This window comes from Misgurnus anguillicaudatus, chromosome 5 (assembly GCF_027580225.2).
Source record: "Misgurnus anguillicaudatus chromosome 5, ASM2758022v2, whole genome shotgun sequence".
Taxonomy (NCBI): Eukaryota; Metazoa; Chordata; class Actinopteri; order Cypriniformes; family Cobitidae; genus Misgurnus; species Misgurnus anguillicaudatus.
The window spans coordinates 25,471,385-25,485,000 of NC_073341.2; the positions used below are offsets into that span (position 1 = coordinate 25,471,385).

The following is a 13,616-nucleotide window of genomic DNA, read 5'->3' on the forward strand; positions in this document are numbered from 1 at the left end:
TGCCACCATACTTACTTGTGTGACTACTCATGTAACAGTCTTTAAATAGGGAAAACATGGAAGTGTTTGGTGGCTTCTAAATTCATCCCTGTTTGGAGCCATAGGAATTAATGGGGCTAGGCTAAACGCTAACACGAGGCACTGTACAAAGATTAAAAGTGCATGGATTGAAAATATATATATATATATGTATTCATTTGTCTAAATTGAGGTAAGAACATAGTAAAATATTGGAAAACGGTGGTAATTTTCTTTAATATTAAAATAAATATAAGAGCGTTTTTTTTATTTAGTACTGACTGTTTCAGTTATTATTTTTGCCTTAAAGAATCTATTATGCATCTTCTCATGGCAGATTAAAAAATATATTTTTGTGATTTTTAATGTTTTTTTTTTAAAGCTAAACATCCTTCTACAAGGCAATGACCACTGCTAATGGGACCAAGGGGTGTGTAAACTTATAAGCACAACTGTATATGTTCATGTGTATGTAGGGTCTCACAGCTGTGTTTAGCTCCACAAATGGCGGAGAAGTGCAGTTGTACAGATCAGGGTCCAGCCAGCCTCTCTCTCCATCACAGTGACGAATTGCAGTTCCTTCAAAAGAGATAAATTAAAGGATCAGGTGAATGGACTTTGAAGATTCAGATACATATGCAGAGAAATAAACATACACACGTACCTACTGATCCTTTAGGACAGGGAACAGCAGCAGGCAGGCTGAACTTTGTTCTGGGCCACCAGATTCCTGATGTTATAGTCTTAGGACAACCATCATAGATCACTAAGAAAAAGAGATATGGAGGTGAGAAACAATACAGTTCAACAATGGATAGATGGATGGAAGGACACTTACCTTCACAGCCTGTTTGTGTGACTTCAGCAAACGGGTTGTCACACATGTTGCACTGTCTGCCAATTACGCCGGGTCTGCACTGGCATTGTCCGCTTTCTGTGTCACATGACCTTGAGAAGGAGCCCACTGGGTAGCAGTCACACGGAAGGCAAACATCGCTGCCTCGCCTTCGGTAATGAAACTCCTGACAAACACATATACACAATCGCACACAAATAAATATATAACAAACAAAACAAGGTGACAGTGATTAAACATTAAAGGAATAGTCAATTTTCTTAAAAAATCCAGATAATTTATTCACCACCATGTCATCTAAAATGTTGATGTCTTTCTTTGTTCAGTCGAGAAGAAATTATGTTTTTTGAGGAAAACATTGCAGGATTTTTCTCATTTTGGTGGACTTTGGTGGAGCCCAACATTTGGTGCTAGACTCAACGCGTAACGGTTTTTTTCAGCGGAGTTTCAATGGACTGTGGATGATCCCGGGCGAGGCATGGGGGTCTTGTCTGGCGGGACGATTGTCATTTTTGACAGGAAAAATGGGATATATGCACTTTTAAACCACAACTTCTCATCTAGATCCGGTCGTGATGCGCCAGCGTGACCCCACGCAATACGTCATGACGTCAAGAGGTCACAGAGGACGAACGCGAAACTCCGCCCCAGTGTTTACAAGTGTTGAGAAAGAGGACCGTTCCGACGTTGTTGTATGTGGAATGATACTAATTAATGTCTTTGTGTCAGTTTATTGTTTACAACGGTCCGCAAATGTGTGTTTCATATATGTAACACGTGACCTTTCTACGTCACTACGCATTTACGTTAGGTCACGCAGGACAGGACCTAGACAAGAAGTTGTGGTTTAAAAGTGCATATTTTTTATTTTTCTTGTCAAAAATGACAATCGTTTTGCTAGATAAGACCCTTATGCCTCGTTTGGGATCGTTTATAGTCCTTTGCAACTCCGTTGAAAAAAACTGTTAAGTGTTGAGTTAAGTTTTAAATGTTGGGCTCTATTAAAGTCCATTAAAATGAGAAAAATCCTGCAATGTTTTCCTCAAAAAACATAATTTCTTCTTGACTGAACAAAGAAAGACATCAACATTTTGGATGACATGGTGGTGAGTTAATTATCTGGATTTTTCTTTTAAGAAATTGGACTATTCCTTTAACAACATTTAAACAACAGAAATATGCACATATAGGTTAGAATCATAATAACTCATCTTATGTAAATGAAAATTTACATAAGATTATTTTTTAAAGGTTGATAGGTTCATATGTTTGCATTTTCTCTTGGGAGGAGCGCAATATACTGTGAAAATAATAAACAGGGCTTATGTAGTAAAGAGTGGGGTAAGTAATGCTTTATTTTACAACAGCACCCCAGAGTAAGAAACACCATCTTTAATCTCCCTTAATTACACTTAAACACATGAACCCGCACGAACAAACCAATTACTGCATCCCAGACCTGCTGTATCTCCAAGCACAACCTAAGTGAACTCATGGGATTTTAAAGCTGGAGTCAGGTCAGTAGTCTGGTGGTCTATGCATGTGCTTTAACGCATGTGATGTGGTTTGCGGTCACTAAAACACCAATCCCTTCCCTTCATATCTCATTTCTGTTCTGTAAATGTATTTTTACCATGCCTGATGTAAACTGTGTATTTTAAATTTTCAGTTCAGCACGGTGTCTTGAGGTGGTCTATATGCTTAGTAACCAGTTTCATTTTCCAGGAACTCTGAGATTGACAGGAACATTAGGTTTTCTCAAGACAGATTTGAAGAGCCTCAGGCACAGTGACTTTATGCAGCAGCTGGTTGTGGGTGCTGATTTTGCTCCGACTGCTTGGTTCTGAAGCGAAACATTATGGCAATGGTAGTGCATTTGCTTGTAGACAGGTTGAACGGTCATCAGAATTTTATTTTACGGACTATGGTCGAAATCTGGATTAAAGATCTTTGGGTTAGGGTTGTGATACTATTAGTGGCATATGTATGTGTCTGAAATATCTGCATCTGTACACCATGATTACATCACAGAAATCCAGGATTACACCATATTATCATCTCTGATCTGATAAATATGCTGGTTGTGTTTAGGCTCACTGTAGAGTGAAATAATTGATGGCACTCTGCTTAAGTGCACATGTTTGCTAGTGTGAGGTGAGCAGAGACAGACCATAGTGAAGACAACCACACGTTTAACATTTTACTGACCCCCCCACCACCAAAGTGGAAGCAAATGTTGCTGTTTACAGACCACGAGGCAAGGCCAAATTCTTAGGGTACATAGTTTTGTGATATATATTATTTATTTGCCTGGTATTCCAAATAAATCTGTGTGTGTGTGTGTGTGTGTGTGTGTGTGTGTGTGTGTACCTTGCAGTGACAATGTCCAGTGGTCTTATTGCAGTCTGTGTCAAAGCCCTTACTCGCATCACAGTGGCAGGGTCCACATGTTGGGCTCCCCCACCAACCACGAGGGCATTGCTGCTCTACCCTATAAAGACAAAAACAGATTTGATCAAATATCTCTGTATCTAGGGCAGGTCTGACATAGAGAAAGAGAGAGAGGTGGAGCTGATAAACAGATTAAAGAGGACAGATGACATTGCAGTCGGGAGGGATTTGGCCGAGTGTTTAGGTGTATGTAAGGTAGGGGTTGAATTAGTGTGGCATGATTGTCTGCAAAACCGAAAGAAGCTAAACATAGGTAATGCATTAAAGGTGCATTGTGTAATTTTTAAAAGGATCTCTTGACATAAATGCTAAATATTATAAAAAACTATATGATCAGGGGTGTATAAAGACCTTTCATAATGCACCATTATGCTTTTATTATCTTAGAATGAGATGTTTTTATCTACATACACCGAGGGTCCCCTTACATGGAAGTCGCCATTTTGTGCCGCCATGTTTTTACAGAAGCTCTTAACGGCCAAACTTTTTTTACTAAGTTGTCTCCGACGATGACATGTTTGTCCGGTGGCGGCTAACGTAGCTTCTCTATGCGTTTCAAAAGCGAGGGGTGAGCAGTGGACTGAGCCGTCGGTTGCAATGCGCAAACTCACCACTAGATGTCGCAAAAATATACACACTGCACCTTTAATAAAATATGTCAAAGAAAAGCTTGAAAACTTATCTTACACTTACATCTACTTACAAGAACTCATACAATAGATCAGAATAAGAGAAATAACTTGGGCTACAGGTCATAGAAGAGGCAGACTGATAGTGTGCCTATTTAAATACTGTATTGGTGTAGTGTTTACCTGTGTTGGCAGTACTGTCCGTAGTGACTGTCCTCACAGTCACAGATATATCCATGAGATGAGCTGGGCTTCCTGTGACACTTTGCTTGATTTTCACATGGGTTCAGCTTACATGCATCCATACAGCTCTTACCATAGAATCCTGTTACAACATAGAAACCGTGTCAAAACAACAAAAAAGATTTATCTGTAAATGTAAAGTGTGCATTTTTTCCATGGAAAGCCAGCCGTCTGTGGGAGTTTGGGTGTTAGTACAAACAGTAAAGGGGGTAGCACACCGGACGTGCAGCTCAGCACCGTGCCACGTTGAGTCACGTCTAGGACAACTCGAAGGTATTGTACACCAGAAGTGCACATTAAATAGCGCAAGCTTAGTCAGATAGCGTTTACTTCAAAATGCAAAATATACGTTAGCAGCCAATCGTTAATGATTTGGGACAAATATGATGTTATTTAATGTTAAACTATGTTAGTGGTGCTCTGTGGCACGACAAGGATTTGAGCAACTGAGTCGTAGCTGGGCCCCGCGGACAGGCGCCACCTGTCGGCGCTGGTGTGCGTATACTCATAGAAAACAATGTGTTCAATTTTTTTAGAACGGCATGGCGCTGAGCTGCGCGTCCGGTGTGCGACCACCTTAAGAGTACTGTGGATTGCCTGGGTAATCTTTAAGTGACCTTGAAGTATGTTAAATATGTGACACAGTGTATTTTGCAAAGGTGTTTTTCCACTGGGGACAGGGGGGACATGTCCCCCCCAATTTTCAAAATCCTGTTCGTTTCCCCCCACTTTCAAAGTCATTTGTCTTTAAAATTAATCGTTTGTTAATTATTTTCACCATAGTTCCTAAATTTATGTAACTGAAAGAAATGGGATTTACATCCTAAACATTCCCCATTTTGTGTCCTCCCCACTTCATAAACCAAAATTACACCCTTGGTATTTTCTGCCGATCTTCATTCTACTTTAAAATAAGCGATTACAGAAGAAGCAGTAAATCATCCATTATAACACACCAATTAACCAAACAACAACACAAAAACATACAGTATACGTTTGCACACCTCACATACACATTTACGGATGTAGCTGAAGATGAAAAAAGCCTTTATTCTCCATTCAGGCTAAAACAAGAGCACAGCCTTGATCTCTCCATCACTATAGAGTCACAAAAAGCCTTTATCTGCACGACAACTGATCAAAAGATACAATAAACCCATTTATCTCTCTGTCTCTCACTTGCTCGCTCTCTCTCTCTCTCTCTCTCTCTCTCTCTCAGCAGAATGATGTTTAAACTATAGAAACAGCTTGTGCAAACCCTGACTTCCTCATGCCATTATGATGAATGGAGAAACGCTCACTAATCTGAAACGGAATGCAGCAATGAAGTATTTGCTGTTGATACACATACAGCAAAAACTGAATTACAGCCTTGAACAAAATTAGTTAAATAAAAAAGAAATAAAAAATATATTCATCCAACATTGCACTCCATCACGCGTTCAACCAGCACAGTACTGAGAGCATTAATACAGTAGATACATTCAGTTACGCATGGAAATTCAACGAACAACAGTGCAAGACAGAGGAAGAAAATATATTTTGTGGTGAAATGTAGGGACTAGTATTGCGTGTTATGTGTGTGGTTGTACAGTGTGGGTTTATTCTACCAGGAGGAGCTCTATCAAATTAATTCAGAGTTTATAAGGGGAGTCTTTCATATCTCTTATAGCACAGCACTATTAATAACACTGAGGCTGATGCAACTAAAGCAGCATAATAATGAAGTCAATGTGTCTGTAAGCATCTTCATTTAGAAGTGTGGAGAGCTGATACAAGATGATGGGAGATCTTGCTAGGGGCCAAGCACAAAATGAATTGGCACACTGATTCTGAAGCATCCAAACAATCACAATGAAATTACTGTAACATCAGCTTAAAATTACACTTATTCTCTTCCTACTGTATAACTTAAAAACAATTCCAATCTGCTTTGGTGTTTTCAAAAACAAAAGTCACTAAAAAGCCCGCTGTAAGTCTTTGTCCAACTAAAACATTTACAAGTCTGCCTTATTTCTAGATCATTAAACAAATGATATTGTTAACTCTTAGTACAGTAACTAATGCTGTATCATTAGGTTAATGCAGAAACCCAAAGACGTCAACACAAGCACACAAAGGCTGATTCTTAAATGATGCACTTCATGTGGACTTGTGGTCTCGTGGACTTGCAATGGCCACCGCATGCACATGTCCGCTAAATCCACAAGACTGTAGGGTGTCCCATTTGTCACCTTTTTAGGTTTCAAAAGGGTGCTCATGGGCTACCCATTTCCAATCAATATGTCCCCTTGATGCTTCCCGCAAAGTGACGTAACATCATGAAAGACTGTGACTGTTTAGGGGGCCACTTGGGACAGGGCCAAAATCCTACCTGGCTCACAAACGCAAGTGTGTCGATCCCATTCGTCAGTGCAATGGCTGTGGGCGGGGCATGGAGAGGTGTTACATGGGTTGCCAACATTACAGCCAACCTCCACCTTGATTGTTTTGGATGGGCGGGGCAATGCAGGGGAATCAGGACGTACACCCAGACGTACTCCCTGAGTACACAGGCAAATAAATTCATCTTAATGCAACTCATCCACAAAATAGACACTATTAAGACAAACATACTCAGGATCAAATAATTGGCTTGTGCTAACATTAGCAAAATATTTTGTAATCCAATAATGCAATAATACTAATAATTTCCAACAAAAGAATGATTTAAATAATTTTTAACTATAACCAGTGTTGGGGAAAGTTACTTTTAAAAGTAATGCATTACAATTTTTAAGTAATTGCATTGCTTAGTTACTTTTCATGGACAGTAATACTTCCGTTACTTTTAAGTTACTTTTTCTTACTTGGCTTAGGCTTGAACTCTTTCAGGCCTTGCAGGTGTTTTTTAACTGAGAATATCTGCATTCAAAAATGTTATATTTCTATTGCAAAAATGTCAAGCTCTGGCCTGCCATCTCCGTTTCTGACTCAAACTGTTCCCGCTTAGGCACGCACTCATATAGTGCGTAATTCTACGGGACTACGTTCAGTTTAATTGAGTACATAATTTTTTTTTCAATCAAATTAATTAAACTGAAAAGTAGCTTGCATTACGTTTTTATAAAAGTAACTCAAATATTAATGTGTACATTTATTAAGTAATGCGTTACTTTACTAGTTACTTCAGAAAAGTAATATTATTACGTAATGCACATTACTTGTAATGCGTTACCCCCAACACTGACTATTATGATGAATGGTGATTTACTGTGTAAATGCTTTTCTGGTTGTACAAGTAACTTTATAATCCCTGTTCTCTATGTTGTCATTAATTATTCATCAAACTAATGACTCCATAAGAATTGATAGCTACCAATAATTCATACATGTAAGTACAGTGATAGAAATAAGTTGTTTTAGTAAAGGTGACAATGACACACCTGAATACAGCCACGAATGCCATTCTGCACCTCTCCTGAGCCGAAAACTCCACCTACATGCAAGTGCTTCACCTTTACACCATTAATCTCATTTCCAACAATTACTGTTCCCTGTGACAGAGAAAAGCGGAGGAGAGAGTGAGATGTAAATGAGTCCAATTAAATGACTTCTACCCTGTAGGTTTGTGTGTAAACTAGATAATCTTTAAAGGATTAGTCCATTTTCTTAAAAGAAAAATCCAGATAATTTACTCACCACTATGTCATCCAAAAGAAGAAATTATATTTTTTGAGAAAAACATTCCAGGATTTTTCTCATTTTAATGAACTTTAATGGACACCAACACGTAACAGTTTTAATGCAGTTTAAAATTGCAGTTTCAACAGAGTTTCAAAGGACTCTAAACGATCCCAAACGAGGCATAAGGGTTTTATCCAGCAAAACGATTGCCATTTTTGACAAGAAAAAAAAAATGCACTTTTAAACCACAACTTCCATTATATCTCCGGTCGTGTGACGTGCCAGCACGACCTCACGCAATACGTCATCACGTCAAGAGGTCACGGATGACGTATGCAAAACTCCGCCCCAGTGTTTACAAGTGTGGAGAAAGAGGACCGTTCCAACGTTGTTGTATGTCGAATGATACTAATTAATGTCTTTGTGTCAGTTTAGTGTTTAAAATGGTCCGCAAATGTGCGTTTACATATATGTAACACGTTACCTTTCCACGGCATTACGCAATTACATGAGGTCATGCTGGCGCGTCACATGACCGGAGGAAGAAGAGAAGTTGTAGTTTAAAAGTGCATATTTTTTATTTTTCTTGTCAAAAATGACAATCATTTCGCTAAATTAAACCCTTATGCCTTGTTTGTGATCGTTTTAGAGTCCTTTGAAACTGCAATTTTAAACAGCATCAAAACTGTTACGTGTTGGTGTCCATTAAAGTCCTGGAATTTTTTCCTTAAAAAACATAATTTCTTCTTGACGGAACAAAGAAAGACATCAACATTTTGGATGACATGGTGGTGAGTAAATTATATATTTTTTTTTAGAAAATGGACTAATCCTTTAATGCCTGTGTTTGTTTGTAAACAGTGAAATTTTTTTACAGTCAATATCAATATACCAGTGATCTGTGTATGATCTGTCGTTTAATCCATATAAGATTAAATTATGACATTTCAAATAATGAATTATAATCAGGATTACAGCAGTGGACAGAATGGGGGTTAGCAAACGCTTTTTTGTGAGCGTGTGTGTGTGTGTGTGTGTGTGTGTGTGTGTGTGTGTGTGTTTGTGTACCTGATACAGTCCAAAGTCCAATCTGACCGTAGCAACATATCGAGTCTCTCGACCACTTCTTACATCACGGAGCTCCAGCTGTAGATCATGCCAGCGTCCATCACAAACCTGAACCTGATCTAGCCTCAACCTGACCAGCCGAGTCGAGCCTCGAGCCACAAAAAACACCAGCTGACCTGACACCACCTGGAATCAAGCACATACACAAAACAGCCACATCAGACACATAAGTGACTGGTTTATTACTAATGAGAGGCATACAGTATAGAAAGAATCAATGTGTGTATACCTGAAATATTAAGTTGGTGTTTTGTCCAGCTTGAGCCTGCAGAAGAACACCTTCTTTAGATCTTGTGCGAAACACAAGCCCCATGTACCAGGGTGTGCTGATGGTGAAATCATTCTTTAGGTCCCACCACAGTGCGCTGTTACCAAGGAAACGATGCGGGTGGGACATCACTGTGGAGGAATCATTGCAGCAATATTATCATCAACATTTATTAATAGTTCCAGTTGATAATGTCATAACGCTCTAAGCTTAGCTATAGCAGAGAAAGAATAAAATGGTGGTATTTACAGTATGTGTGTTTCGTATAAAATTAAAGATTTTTTCAATGAGGAAAAAAATTTGGAAAATCTTTAATCCATTAATATATAATAAATAATTTTAATTCAGTTTTTTGACCCATGACAGGAAAATGTTTCTGTTTTTCCTGAATATTTGCAAAAAACGCCACCAGTCATTGCAGCATATTCAAGATTAGCCAGATGCTGTCTAGCAGAGAACTGCATCTGTCATAAAAATGTCAAGAGATAATGTGATTTTGTTCTGGTTTTGGTGATTTAATATGAGGAACATTTCCGTATGTGTGTTGAAATTTGTTCATTTACAATCCATTTGGGGCTCACGAGGCTGCAGTCCTTTCCTCCAAATCCAACAGGGCAGTCACAGGAGAAGGTTTCCCAACTAACCCTACATGTGCCTCCATTTTGGCATGGGTTTGATTTACAGAACGGCAGCTTGGCACTGCAGCCTAATGAGAACACAGTTTATTAGACCCTAAATGCTTTCAGCAAGTCACAGAAACAGACAACACAGTCCTTACAACAACAAGAATATTACAGCATATCATTATTTTATATTATAGGTATTAGCTGATATGAAAACTACAATAACTGTAAGCATAGCAGCAATGAAAACATAAACATCACTAAGGTATCACTAATGTATAAATGGAGTAAAAAAGTAATGATGGATGTATGTATGTATGTGATATTTGAAGCATCACGTTGATATTTTGCTTTTATATTAACACAATGCAGTGGCGGCTAGTGACTGCTCACTTGAGGGGCGCTAATACAAAATAAGTGTTCGAAGTGTCATGTGTGTTGCTTGCGTTTTCAAAATATGTGTTTGTTGCATCATGTGAACCATGTGCATCATGTGTTTTGTCAAAATAAGTTCCTGCTGCACACACGTCAAAACAATTTATAATAAAAAAGATGCTCACGTTCACAAAAAAATGATTACGCATGAGATTATGCGAGTATCTGGTAAACGCGAGTGTCTCTTTACTCATAAACCCTTTAGATGCATCTGCAGCAGGCACTTATTTTGAAAAAAGGAACCACGTGATGGGCTACATACACGTTGTGACAAACTTCGCATCAAGCGCCCTCGAAAAAAGAACACACACACCTGGTAATGTGCCATTATTAGCAATGAATCCTGCCATGTCCACAGGGCTGTTATCAATGTGCAGGTCTTTCATACAGCCAATAAATTCTCTCGTACTGAATGGAAAATTCTCCGGCATATTTGGAACCCCACCCAAAAACAGCGGACCTGTCAGATCCAAAGACCTGTGGGAGCAAAAACACAGAGGGATCAAATGAGAGCAATATTAAACACCAAACCCTGTTTCCTATTTAAATATGTGTGCGCATGCTGACTTCTTGCTGCTGGTCTGCCTCCCCTGAGCGGCACAGCTGTAGTTCCCGAGCTGACTTCCAAATCTCAAAGAAACAGCCGAATCGCAGTCGTCGACACTCAAGACTGCAACCTTCTCATCAGACGGACCTTGAACCTCACCACTCACACTGCGCTTTGGCTGGATACACAACAAACAGAGTTTAATATTCACATTTACATCTTCACAAGCATGTACTCAGAGGTTTGTAGACACCTCTTTTTTATTAATAAGCATCTTAATTCCAGAGAAGAAACAAAGCTTTTCTCTACAGCATGAAAAGTATTTTTAGATCTTTTTTTAAAAAGGCAAAAGTTTGGACAGGCCACTGATTCTTTAATGACCTTGATCTTGTTTGAAAGAGAACAGAGCCAGAACAACAACACAAGCCATCACACAACATCATACACCTGACCTCACTGATATTTTAGTGTCTGATGGGAACAAATTCATTGCAGCCTTCCCAGAAAGTGAATTGTTTGTTATTAGGGAAGACCAATTAGCTATTAATGCCTGTGGTTTTAAAATAAAATGCTGCTCAAGCATACTGTACAGGTTTAAGTGTTCACCTCTGGCAATATACTGTAGTGCAAGACCTTTATTTCCAGTGAGACAGTAATGGCTAACGATTAATGCACACTTAAACAAAATGCAAGTAAAATGTTTTTATGTGATCCCAGGTAGAAAGAAAATAATCCAAACCATGCATCAACACCATAATGTAAAAACACACAAAATTCTCACCTTGTTATAGTAATGAATGTGAACAGTGTGCCAGTTGCCATCACTCACTCCACCGGGCAGGTATGGACTCACCTGAGTAGATGACTCGCCTGTGGCAAAAGTTATATTAAATATATTACTGTAAAATATATTACAGAAACAAAATTGACATATTCATTTGTTCATTCGTCACTACGCTAACTGTGTTTACCGTACCTGTAGAGTATTTAAGAACCGCTTGTCCATCTAATATCTCCAGAGAGAGAAAGTCGTGTTTCTCATTAAACCGACCATTGTAGAAGAGTAAACCATTAGTTTCCAATGTGGCAAACCTACAAAACATTTAAACATACATTCAAAGTTCATCAAGGTCTGCAATGAGTCATTACTCGTCCATTTGGAGTTTAATGATGTCTGGAAGTGGTTTTAAAGGTACACTTAGCAAAAAGTGATTGCTAAAGCAGAATAAGGATCCAGTTTCTGTTAAAATAAAAGTTTTGTGGCTAGCTAGGGATCATTAAACATCAAATCTATTAAAACTTTTTGCATTTTATCATCACGGCAATATAAGGCATAAATATAGTTAAAGGAACAGTATGTAAGAAATGTATATAAATTAATCATAAAATGGCCCTGATATGTCACTAGACATTAAGAAATCATTTTCATTTCAAATACTTATATCACTGACAACAGTGGTCCGGCCAGGATATTGTCATTTAAAAAGTGGAGTTGCAGCCCTCAACTATTGTTTATGTTGTCATTTTGTGTATTGGCCACCAGTTGTGTGATTGCAGTACCAGTTTTAGCCACAATCCTACATACTGTTCCTTTAATAAAAAGTGTGACCCTTCAAAAAAAAAAAAATGATTTCAATATTTGACATGACCTTACTTAGTCAATATTAAAGATATCAAAGTTATATTTTCGCAGAATGTTTTGTTACATTATATAGAATGAGTTTTTGTAAAAATAGCAAAGATATCAAAGTTATATTTTCGCAGAATGTTTTTTTACATTATATAGAATGAGTTTTTGTAAAAATAGCAAATCACAAAAATTATTTTAGCCGGGTTTTCACAAACTGGGTCACAAATGTGTATGAATTTCAGATTTATATGTAGTATGCTTTAGTTACAGCATGCACTCAATGTAAGAATCACTTATGTGAATGTATAGATGACATGTTCTTACACTTTACTCGCAATGGCTTTTAGTTTGACAAACAAAGCTATAGCCATTAAAAAGTTTCCTCTGTTTTACGCTCTCTTGAGCAAAGACTTTTAGTTTAAAAGTGTTTTATAGGACATTGTTTGTCTGTAATTTTTAGTGCAAAAGAGACAGCAATGCTTTAAAAGAGAGAGATGGAGGAGGCTTGATTATTTGAGTATCTAGGGATATGAGAGGTTGTGCCCTTTTCTGGATGTGTTGATATTTGACCATGTTGATAAATAAAATATCTCCGTTTCAGTGACTCTGGAGAATACAACATACAGTACATCCATTATATTACCTCTGCTTTCAACCAACCCCTACCGATCAAAATACATGACCACAACAGAGCACTCACAACAGAGATGAGACAGATAAAACAAGACCAGATAAAGAGAAGAGAACAAGAGAGCCGAAGAGCTTTTCTAATAATATGAACATGAATGACAAAGCAGAGCAGGTATAAAACACATCAATGAAGAGAAAAAATGATCTAGCTTATAATAAAAATTGAGTATTTTATACTATTTACAAAACTTGATTCAATGTCTGAGAGTTTTACTCACGAGAGAGAGACTGAAAGGTGGAATCGCTGACGAAGGCCTCTGAACATGATGAAGGATTTTGGTGGGAAGGATCTGGTGGTGACAGAACAGTAGGGCTTCTCATAACCTCCCGCAGGACAATCACACCTGAAACCACCTCCAGAGAGCTCGCGGCACGTACCGCCATTATGACAGACGCCTGCCCCACATCGACCAGTACGTCGGTCAAACTCAC

The 13,616-nt window shown here is 38.3% G+C and overlaps 1 protein-coding gene across 1 annotated transcript in view; it reads right to left on the bottom strand.

The window, feature by feature from the left end:
* Nucleotides 1-13,616, bottom strand: part of celsr3 (cadherin, EGF LAG seven-pass G-type receptor 3) — a 51,905-nt gene that overhangs the window by 18,360 nt on the left and 19,929 nt on the right. The window contains exons 4-18 of the mRNA XM_073867810.1: nt 13,403-13,616; nt 11,841-11,956; nt 11,646-11,734; nt 10,885-11,042; nt 10,631-10,794; nt 9,837-9,965; nt 9,221-9,387; nt 8,932-9,117; nt 7,623-7,733; nt 6,572-6,740; nt 4,138-4,279; nt 3,245-3,365; nt 857-1,040; nt 683-784; nt 503-597 (exon numbers count right to left, since the gene is read on the bottom strand). The exon at nt 13,403-13,616 is cut by the window's right edge and continues 9 nt beyond it. Coding sequence (XP_073723911.1) covers nt 503-597; nt 683-784; nt 857-1,040; nt 3,245-3,365; nt 4,138-4,279; nt 6,572-6,740; nt 7,623-7,733; nt 8,932-9,117; nt 9,221-9,387; nt 9,837-9,965; nt 10,631-10,794; nt 10,885-11,042; nt 11,646-11,734; nt 11,841-11,956; nt 13,403-13,616 — 2,147 coding nt within the window. The remainder of the gene's footprint in view (nt 1-502; nt 598-682; nt 785-856; nt 1,041-3,244; nt 3,366-4,137; nt 4,280-6,571; nt 6,741-7,622; nt 7,734-8,931; nt 9,118-9,220; nt 9,388-9,836; nt 9,966-10,630; nt 10,795-10,884; nt 11,043-11,645; nt 11,735-11,840; nt 11,957-13,402) is intronic.